At 54.8% G+C, this 10538-nt stretch overlaps 1 protein-coding gene across 1 annotated transcript; it reads left to right on the top strand.

Moving 5' to 3' along the window:
• The first annotated feature begins 3275 nt into the window (after nucleotides 1–3275).
• Nucleotides 3276–9199, top strand: LOC111148518 (heat shock protein 90 alpha family class A member 1). The gene is made up of 11 exons (XM_022505137.1): nucleotides 3276–3404; nucleotides 3851–4012; nucleotides 4102–4468; nucleotides 4781–4914; nucleotides 5215–5535; nucleotides 5743–5908; nucleotides 6310–6500; nucleotides 6606–6753; nucleotides 6972–7240; nucleotides 7607–7940; nucleotides 8412–9199. Exons 2-11 carry the CDS (start codon nucleotides 3851–3853, stop codon nucleotides 8519–8521), a joined length of 2202 nt encoding a protein of 733 aa, XP_022360845.1. The 5' UTR covers nucleotides 3276–3404; the 3' UTR covers nucleotides 8522–9199.
• Nucleotides 9200–10538: the final 1339 nt, after the last annotated feature.

Below are 10538 nucleotides of genomic sequence, written 5' to 3'. Positions count from 1 at the left end.
GGATGCTTGGGGGTTCTAGAAGGTGGTGCTCTAGTCTGCTGGGTAGTAAGTCCTGGGAGAAGACCAGGTAGGTGGGGCAGTGAGCTCAGTGTCCAGGTGTGGCGTTAGGAGAGTCCTGGCCCTGGCTTTTCTGTGCACAAAGCACAAGATACACACAGATACACGGAGGTATCTTTTCAGGAGCTCCACAGGAAGGCCTGAGAGGGGGCAAGTCCGCTGAAACAGAGGAGCCGCCAGCAAGTGGGAGAAACCCAGCACGCTGGTGACGGAACACAGGCAGCGGTGGTTGGTGGGGAACGTTATCCAGAGGTCAGAGGGGAGCAGGACGAGAAAGTTCTGGTATTTAGTAACTAAGGCAGGTAGGAGAGACCTGGAAGGCCAGGAGACTGTGAAGGGAGGGAGCGTTGTTAATGTCCAGACCAGCTGGGAAGCTGTGATTCCAGGAGGGGCGGGGGGGGGGGGGGGGAAGTTCTGCAGAGCAGATCACAGCTGGGGCTTTGAATGGCCCACCTGCAAGAGATCCTAAACTTCCAGGGCCCTGACAGGAGTTGGGTAGAAAGGAAGAAGTGGTCAGGCCTCTGGGTCAGGAGAGCACATGGACCAGATCTCACAGCGCATTGTGGGATGGGAAGCCGCTCCTCCTCCTCCTTCTTCCCTCCACTCCCCTCCTCCCCACTTCGCCCCCTTCCCCCCTAACCCTCCCCCAGCCCAGGCTGCAGGGAAAACCCGGGGAGAATTTTCAGGTACAGCTGGGGGCAGAATTACAGTTTAGGAGGTGCCCCGGTAAATGCACAACGCCCACTTCCCCTGACCACGTGGCTGGAAGTTTCCACTCTGTTTTTCCTATTTTAAAGCCAGTTAAGAAGCCCCGTGTTAATTTCACACAGGCCTAAATGGGACCTAAGCCCCAGTGTGAAAACCTTGTTCCTGGAAAAGCGGGGCTTCCCCAGAGACAAGGGTGGAGGAAGGGTTCAGACATGTTTGTTTACACGTAAGGTGCTTCCAGATTGTTCTCCTGGGTGGGGCGGGTGGGGGGGCAGCTGGTGTGTTGGGAGGAGTTGGAGGAGGACCAATAGTGGGGGGAGCTAGTGACAAAGGAGCTTGGGACAGGGCTAGGTTCACAGTGACCTGAGGGGATCCAGCTGGGGGGGTCCTCAGACCTGGTGGCTGACCTGGGCGGTGTCTAAGGGCCCCTCCCCTCTAAGCTTCTCAGGACTCTCATCTGCCATTGTTCAAAATGCTTTTGGGGTTCCCACCTAGAAATTGGTTTTTGGAGCCAGTTAACCCCCCAAAGGGTGAACTAGATACTTCCAATGGAGACCTCAAATGACGTAAACTAGGCAATAAAGAAGATGAGCTTCACAAAATCATGGTAGGTGTCCTGGGCGAGCACACGTTAGTTACTCCTGGAATTGCAGGCTAGTGTGAAGGACACGGTTAAAGGCAAACCAAGGGCAGGTAGAGGTGATGGGCATTAAGGAGGGCACTTGTGATGAGCACTGGGTGTTATATATAATGAAGCATCAATTCCCCTAAACCATACGCACATGCACAGCAGGTAGAAATCCCCCAAAGGATGAAGCAGGGGTTTGGAGAATTCAGGCCTCTGTAAGGGTCCATTTCAACACCTCCCCTTGTGCACAGCACAGCCTAAGGAAAGAACCAGCCCCTGAGCAGGGCATGAACATTTGGAGATTGGCTGGCAACGGGGAGAGGCAGGGATGACCCTCAGTCCCGTCCTGGCACTCCAAGTCCCACCCTCAGAACTGAACCCCTGGAGTGCGACCAGGCCCCTGAGGCTCCCTTATCCCAATGATGAGGGGAAAGAAGGCAAGCTGAGGACAAAGCAGATACCCCACAGCTCCCCTCACCCATGGGATATCTGTCACATTCCTCAGGCACGCCTGGCCGCCCTAAAGCTAAAGACAGAAAGAAGAGTTAACTTCCAGAGATCACAATCCTGCAAGACCTGAGTCTCCCTCAGCTTACACGTCTCAGTAATCTCTAAGAACAAAGCATTTCTTTTTCTTTTTTTTTTTTTTTTTAGAGATTTTATTTGACACAGAGAGAGAGAGAGACATCACAGGTAGGCAGAGAGGCAGGCACAGAGTAGGGGAAGCCGACTCCCCGCCAAGCAGAGAGCCCGATGCGGGGCTCGAACCCAGGACCCCAAGATCATGACCTGAGCTGCAGGCAGAGACTTAACCCACTGAGCCACCCAGGCGCCCCAGAACAAAGCATTTCTGTTAATAATCTAGCTTCCAGAAAGATGTGTGGGTACAACGGCAGCCCATTGACAGACCCTTGAAGCGGGCAGAGTGTAATGTCCCTCCAGGAAGCTCCCAATTATCTTCAGGTTAATGCCTTGCTAGAAGGAAAAACAACCTGAACTTGACAGTAGCAAAGCCTCTCCTATTTTGTAGGTCCTTTTTGGCATACGAAAGTGCTCTGAAAACCTCCCTGTTCCTTACCTCCCCCAACACCAAAGCTTTTTTCTGCCCACACAGGCCCGGTTCCCGGGCTTTAATAAACCACCATTTTGCACCAAAGATGTCCGAGGATTCTTTCTTGGGCGTGGGACCGAGACCTCACCCCACCAAACCTCACCCATATTCCAAGACCCCATTACCAAAACCCCCACGTGGCTAGGGGCTCTCTCTGGTCAAGACAAACCAGGGCTCGGGTCTGCCTGCGCATGCGCTGGTCACCCCTCACGGCACCTGTTGCCCCGAAATCCAAGGCCCTGAACCCCCATTCGCAGCCCAGAGCGTCTGATCACTGGCTCGGATGTACAGATGCGCCCTCTCCCTTCCTGGAACCCCTGAACCCGGCCCACACCCGGCCCGGGCCCGTAACGGGTGCAGACCCCAACGCTGCGGCGGCAGCCCCAGGGCCGCGGTCTGAAGCCCATACAGCCCGGGAAGCCGTAGGAACTACTAAGTTACTCTGGCGGACTTGCCGGAGCAGGAGCGCACGCGCTCGCGCCGGGGCTGGAGGGGACCCTGCGGGCTGTGCAGGCACCGGGTGGGGGTTGGGGCGCCGGCGCGAGCCGCGCTGGGGGTGTTGGCTCCGGGATGCGCGAGACTTTCGCGAGAGTTCCGGCCGCGCCGGCGCACTGAGACCGGCGCGGAGACGCGCGCGGCGGCCGTTGGGGGTGGGGCGCTCGGGGCGGGCCCGCGCGCGCCCGGGAGAGGGGCGGGGCCGCGGTCACGGCGCAGGCGCAAGCGCGTGGCCGCGGCGGCGGTTGGGGAGGGTTCTTCCGGAAGGTTCGGGAGGCTTCTGGAAAAGGCGCCGCGCGCCGGGCGGGCCCGCGTCTATATAAGGGAAGCGCGGGGGCGGCGCGCCAGTTGCTCTTGCGTCTCGGTGCTGCGTCCTCTCGGAGCCCGTGCGGCCCTTTAGCCAAGGTGAGGGGGCGGTTGGAGGGTCTTTGGGGCGGGGGGGGTGGCGGGGGTCCAGGGCGGCGGGCTCGGGGCGGGTCCCCCGGAGGCCGTGGGCCCGCGGGGCGGCGCGGCTGTGCTCTCGCCTGCGGAGGCCTAGGGCCTGCTGCGCCCCCGACCCCCACTCGCGAGAAAGAGGGGGTGCGCCCGGGTCGGCGGGGATTCCCGGCCGCCGGGCTACGGCTCCGGGGTCTCGGGCGGAGGGGAGGGGGGGAGGGGCCTCCGGCTCCGGGCGGGGTCCCCGAGAGCGTGTGGCGCCCGGTGGCGGCGGCGTGCGCACGGCCCTCGTTGTCGCAGCTGGAAATGAGGTCATCCTTTGTCGGCGGCCCCGGCTCCGGCGGCGAGCGCGGGCCTCCCGGAGGAGCGGGCGGGGGGCGCGGGGGCGGCCCGTAACCGGCCCCGCGGCCCTGCAGATGCCTGAGGAAACCCAGACCCAAGACCAGCCGATGGAGGAGGAGGAGGTGGAGACGTTCGCCTTCCAGGCGGAGATCGCGCAGTTGATGTCGCTGATCATCAACACCTTCTACTCGAACAAGGAGATCTTCCTCCGGGAGCTGATCTCCAACTCGTCCGACGTGAGTGCGCGGCGTGGCGGGCCGGCTGGGCGGGAGGGCACCCCCTGGCCCGGGCGCTCGGCGCTCACCGGATCCTGCTCTGTCGACAGGCTCTGGACAAAATCCGATACGAGAGCCTGACCGACCCCAGCAAGCTCGACTCGGGGAAGGAGCTGCACATTAACCTCATTCCGAACAAGCAGGACCGGACCCTCACCATCGTGGATACCGGGATCGGCATGACCAAGGCGGACCTGATCAACAACTTGGGCACCATTGCCAAGTCGGGGACCAAAGCGTTCATGGAAGCTCTGCAGGCGGGCGCAGATATCTCTATGATTGGTCAGTTCGGGGTCGGGTTCTATTCGGCCTACTTGGTGGCGGAGAAGGTGACGGTGATCACCAAGCACAACGACGACGAGCAGTACGCCTGGGAGTCCTCCGCAGGGGGCTCATTCACCGTCCGCACTGACACAGGTGGGCCCCCAGTGGACCGCTTTTCTGGCCCTTGCGTCCTTGGGGGAGGGCCTGGTGCTGTAGGCTGGGGGCCCAGAAGATGCTGTGGAGGCCTGGGAAGCACGTGATAAGAGGAGTGGGGCCCTTGAGTTCTTGATCCTGGGCAGGCAGTTAACTGTCCAGGGTTCTCCTTCCGTAGTACCAGTAAATTCTACATGGTTAAGTTGCTCAAAACGGTTGGGTGTGCCATGGAGAACAATCAAGCGTTTTCTGTTTTCCCAATTGCTTAATTTGCCCATTCAGATTGAAATCGAGTCCTTTCTCTCTCCGCAGGCGAACCTATGGGTCGGGGAACGAAGGTTATCCTGCACCTGAAAGAAGACCAGACCGAGTACCTGGAGGAGAGGAGGATAAAGGAGATCGTGAAGAAGCACTCCCAGTTCATCGGCTACCCCATCACTCTGTTCGTGAGTGTCCGCGCCGGGTGTAGACCGCAGGGCTGGTGACCGGAAGTTCTTAGTGTTTGGGTCTGTTGGTGAGGGAAAGAGCCAAACTTGCATTGGCGGGACTTTGTGAAGTTCTGTCTCCCTGTCCACGTTACCCAGGCTGGTTGCTTAGGTAGATAACATGAAATACCGACCAGAGAGTTTTGGCTGACAAACGTTTCTTTCTTCGAGTCTTACACTTGGGTGTTAACTGTACCTAGTCCAGAGCGTTCTTTAGTTCCAGAATGCAGAGGTGACGTGGTTTTGCATCTTACTTTGAAGGTGGAGAAGGAACGTGATAAAGAGGTGAGTGATGATGAGGCTGAAGAAAAGGAAGAGAAAGAGGAGGAAAAAGAAAAGGAAGAGAAGGAGTCTGATGATAAACCTGAGATAGAAGATGTTGGTTCTGATGAGGAAGAGGAGGAGAAGAAGGACGGTGACAAGAAGAAGAAAAAGAAGATCAAGGAGAAGTACATTGATCAGGAAGAATTGAACAAAACAAAGCCTATTTGGACCCGAAACCCCGACGATATTACCAATGAAGAGTATGGAGAATTCTACAAGAGTTTGACCAATGACTGGGAGGATCACTTGGCAGTGAAGGTGAGTGGTCCCGAGTCCGTGCAGGTTGTCTGACGTGGTCGGGGTGTGGGTTGCTGCCCAGGGCTCTCTCCCAGCCCTTGTGCTTTCCCAGCCCTTGTGCTCTCCCAAGAGCGCTCTTGGTTCTGTGACTGTAAGCGGAGGGCGTCTTCAGTGGCTCGTGCTTGCGTTGTCCCTTGATGATCGTTCGCTGTGTGCTTTTTTAAACAGCATTTTTCAGTGGAAGGACAGTTGGAGTTCCGAGCTCTTCTCTTTGTGCCAAGACGTGCTCCCTTTGACCTATTCGAGAACAGAAAGAAAAAGAACAACATTAAGTTGTATGTTCGCAGAGTTTTCATCATGGATAACTGTGAGGAGCTCATCCCGGAGTATCTGAGTAAGTGTGGGTGGTGGGGCTCAAGCCCAGCCAGTGCTTAGTCTGCTCCGCACAGTGGATTCACTTAGTCTGCTCCGCACAGTGGATTCGAGAATGCATGTGGGGGGCACCTGCGCGGCTCAGTGGGTTGAGCCTCTGCTTTCGGCTCAGGTCGTGATCCCAGAGTCTTCAGATTGAGCCCCTTGTCGAGCTCTCTGCTCAGCGGGGAGCCTGCTTCCCTCCCTTTCTCTGCCTGCCTCTCTGCCTACTTGTGATCTCTCTTTTCTGTCAAATAAAATCTCTCTTAAAAAATAAAAAGAACCCACGTGGGGCAGGAGATGATCTTTGGTTCCTTGGGTTTACCTGTTTGTGGATTGCATCTTTGGGGATGACTTTGAGTGCATTTGTTCGTATTTTTTCAGATTTCATCAGAGGTGTGGTGGACTCTGAGGATCTTCCTCTAAATATTTCCCGTGAGATGCTGCAGCAAAGCAAAATTTTAAAGGTTATCAGAAAGAATTTGGTCAAAAAGTGCTTAGAACTCTTCACCGAACTGGCCGAAGACAAAGAGAACTACAAAAAGTTTTATGAGCAGTTCTCCAAAAACATCAAGGTTGGTGTGAACACATTTGATCCTCAGTAGTAGTGGTCATTATGGTTTGTCAAATTTCATGACTTTTTATAAAAAAGAAAGTTCAGAGCCCACGTTCTCTTTCAGCTTGGCATCCACGAGGACTCTCAGAATCGGAAGAAGCTCTCGGAGCTGTTGCGCTATTACACGTCCGCCTCTGGTGACGAGATGGTGTCTCTCAAGGACTACTGCACCAGAATGAAGGAGAACCAGAAACACATCTATTACATCACAGGTAAGGACAGAGGGTGCACAGTCGCAGTCTCGCAAATCTGGAGCTCCTGAGTGTGCGTTCTGCACCGGGCTCTGCAGGTCAGCTCCCAGGGACGAAGCCAGGCAAGACCACGTGGGCTGGGCCGTATCTGTGGTTAGATCTGACTAGACTTAGCAAAAGGCAAAAGCAAGATGAAGTCCTTGCCTGTTAAAGGTGTGTAACGTCTCCCAACCCTTTAGGTGAGACCAAGGACCAGGTAGCGAACTCGGCCTTTGTGGAGCGTCTTCGGAAGCACGGCCTGGAAGTGATCTATATGATCGAGCCCATTGACGAGTACTGTGTCCAGCAGCTGAAGGAGTTTGAGGGGAAGACGTTGGTGTCTGTGACCAAAGAGGGCTTGGAACTTCCAGAAGATGAAGAAGAGAAAAAGAAACAGGAAGAGAAAAAGACAAAATTTGAAAACCTGTGCAAGATCATGAAGGACATCTTAGAGAAAAAAGTTGAAAAGGTTTGTGAGAGCAGTGCCCTGGGCTGCCTCGGTCTCCTGGTCACGGGCTGCCTTATAGAGGGCCTGGAGGGGTTGGGCCAAGTTTGTCCTCCGTAGGCCCTTCCTCCCCTTGTGTTTTCTGCACTTCACGAATAGAAAATTAGCATTTCCTACATAGAGAAAACTCCTAAGGTCGCTGAAGACCGGGGAGAGGTAGGGTGTGCAGGAAGAAAGTTCTGAATAGTTGAATTTGCCGGTGACTCGTGACTGCTCAGTCCTTGGAAGTCCAAGGCTTCGTGTTACCATCCAGCTGGTGGTGCTACCGAAAAGTTAGCGCAGCGGCGCCTCCTCCACGCGCTCCTTGCCTTCTTCATGCTCTGCTTGCAGGTGGTCGTGTCAAACCGACTGGTGACCTCCCCGTGCTGCATCGTGACAAGCACATACGGCTGGACGGCAAACATGGAGAGGATCATGAAGGCCCAGGCCTTGAGAGATAACTCCACCATGGGCTACATGGCCGCGAAGAAACACCTGGAGATCAACCCCGACCACTCCATCATCGAGACCTTACGGCAGAAGGCCGAGGCCGACAAGAACGACAAGTCTGTGAAAGACCTGGTCATCCTGCTTTACGAGACGGCGCTCCTGTCCTCCGGCTTCAGTCTGGAAGATCCGCAGACGCATGCCAACAGGATCTACAGGATGATCAAGCTTGGTCTCGGTAAGCTTCCCACGGCGCCGTGGGCCGGGTGGGACCTTCAGCCCCATCAACATTAGGGGTGGCCCCTCTGGCTTGGGTGACCTTAAATTAAAGGCTCCTCTTTCAAAGAGAGAACAGAGGGGCGCCTGCATGGCTCAGTGGGTTAAAGCCTCTGCCTTCCACTCAGGTCATGATCCCAGAGTCCTGGGATCGAGCCCCGCATCGGGCTCCCTGTTCAGCAGAGAGCCTGCTTCCTCCTCTCTCTCTGCCTCTCTGCCTGCTTGTGATCTGTGTCTGTCAAATAAATAAAATCTTTAAAAAACAACAACAACAACAACAAAACAGACCTTCTGATGAGAAGGGCTGAAAAATGAAAGCGCTTTCAGCACCGACTAATGGTTCAGCCTTTACAGTGAGTGCAGACCAGCGTCGTGCGCTGGGGATCAGCTGGCTTCAAGAAACCTGACAGCAGGAGGGGTTTCTCTCCAACAGGTATTGATGAAGACGACCCCACTGCTGACGACAGCAGCGCGGCTGTGAGCGAGGAGATGCCGCCCCTGGAAGGCGATGATGACACGTCGCGCATGGAGGAGGTTGACTAGGTGCCGTGAGAATGACTTGTACGTGCGTTCGATACTTCATCTTCATTCCCTCTGATGATATATTTTCAAGGATGTTTTTCTTTATTTTTGTTAACATTTTAAGAATCTGTATGGCATGACAGTAACTACTTAAGGGGAAGATAAGATTTCTTTCTGTTTGAGTTGGAGTGTGATGCTGTGACGTAGGAACTAAAGCCCAGCTAGTTTTTCTTCCCTAGTGCCACGCCGGCTCATTGTAACCGGACAAGGTGACCTTTGTTGTGAGGCGTGCGTAACCTAACGTTAACTGTGGTCTACAGTGTTTAGCTACCAAGTGGATTCCTTAGCAAGACCATATTTGTCCGTCACTGAAGTGTTCCGAGCTATACCTTGATGTTTTAAAGAGAAATTTTGGTTAAAACAGCTCTCACCCTCTAGGATCTACTTTTTAAATCTTCTGTTCCCTGTAGTTACCAGCTGCATGTACCAGGCCTCTAGAAACTAGTAGTTTAACCAACCGGATGGGAGTAACCGTGTATAGGGCTTGTTTTCCAAAGAGGAGCGTTGTTTAGAGTAGCGACATTCTCGGCCTACTTAGGCATGTTGTAAAGCTGTTGGAGAAGTGACTCCACAAGTTCCGTGAGTGGAAATGTAGTGCTCAAGTCACATTCTACATTAAAAGGTTGTAACAAATACAAATTAAAAAAAGTTTTGTGAAAGTGTTTTGTCTGGGGGGGAATGTGGGAGTTGTGGGGGAGCAGGCACCCCAGATATAGAAGAACCCGAGTTAAAACACATGTTGCTTATGAGGAGACTAAGGGAGGTGGTTAGCATGAGGGCCTGAAGTCACCACCCTGCCCATGCACACTGATGTGGGGGCCCTGGGGGTGGGGGGTGCACATTCTAGAGCCCATGGAAGAGGATGGGAGCATGACCCAACATGGCATTCTCCCTGTGCTGCGTCCCATTACCTCACAGACCGTTCCTTTCTCAGGATTTTCATGTCCAAACTGCTTTTTTGTATTTGTAAAACCTTTATGTCCTAAATATAGCTCCTTAATACCTCAGCCGTACAGGTATCTGAGTTCTTCAAATCTGCTTAGGCCATCCCGCCCGAAAGCCTCTTAGTTGGGCTCTTTATTGAGCCTCAGGCAAGACGCTCGGGGAGTGGTTGCTGACCCCTGTGAGCGCCACAGGGAGAAGGGGAGCTCCAGTCTCAACAAACCAGCTGAGTGGGGAGGCTTTCCCTATGGGAGCTGGGGCAGCAGTGGCCAATCCAAAAATTGTTTCTGGAAAATGGGTGGTAGCAGGTCCATGCAGGATTTGGAGGCTAAGGTCACATATAAACCATGACCATGACTAGCTTAGGTCGCTGGGCCAGGAGAGAACTCCCGAGTTGTGTGTCCTGGGGCAGGTTGGGCCCCTGGCTCCCTAGAGCCACTGAGTCCCTGGTGAGTGGTAATCCCATCTGATCCTCAAAATTCTCTCAGCAGTCGCTGACGTTGAGGGATCTGTGCTGGGTTCCAAATTTACCTCCCAAACCGGCTCTCTGGTGTTCGCTGCTCCAGGAAAGAGAGGACCAGCTGGGAGGAAGTGTGAGGTTTTTGCACTAAAAGGAATGCCAGGAAGGGCGGGGCGGCGGGGGGGAGTTTTCTTCTGTGTTTCCTGGGTCCAGTGAGAATACTGGAGGTTGTTGGGACACGAGAGGGGATCCACAGAGGACCTCAGTGATTCCCCGTGGAGTTGCTGAGCACTTGAGGCGAACCGTGTATCTGGAAGCATCCCCTGGTGACCCCGTTTGGAGCTGGGACCACCAAGAAGATGGATGCTCAGCACGCTGGGTGAGGAGCTCCTGACAAAAGGACACGGGGGGGGGGGGCCTCAAAACCCAGGGTTGCTTCACACCTTCCAGAATATCCCATCCCGTGGAGGAGGGCAGACTGGAAGAGGGGAGGGCAGGTCACCGCTTCCAGTTGGAGGCAACCAGCAAGGAAGCAACGAAAATCCAGTAAGAGGCAAGACATGAACGAGGTCCTAA

This window comes from Enhydra lutris, unplaced genomic scaffold (genome assembly GCF_002288905.1).
Source record: "Enhydra lutris kenyoni isolate GAN:26980312 unplaced genomic scaffold, ASM228890v2 scaffoldscaffold20, whole genome shotgun sequence".
Taxonomy (NCBI): Eukaryota; Metazoa; Chordata; class Mammalia; order Carnivora; family Mustelidae; genus Enhydra; species Enhydra lutris.
Note: the sequence above shows the minus strand (reverse complement) of the source record. Positions and strands in the feature narration are given on the sequence as shown.

Excerpts from the sequence above, each read along its gene's own strand:
- LOC111148518 (XM_022505137.1), top strand. The coding sequence starts at position 3,851 with ATGCCTGAGGAAACCCAGACCCAAGACCAGCCGATGGAGGAGGAGGAG. Across the intron at positions 4,013-4,101 it reads TGATCTCCAACTCGTCCGAC|GCTCTGGACAAAATCCGATA; the intron begins GTGAGTGCGCGG and ends CTCTGTCGACAG. Across the intron at positions 6,754-6,971 it reads ACACATCTATTACATCACAG|GTGAGACCAAGGACCAGGTA; the intron begins GTAAGGACAGAG and ends CCAACCCTTTAG.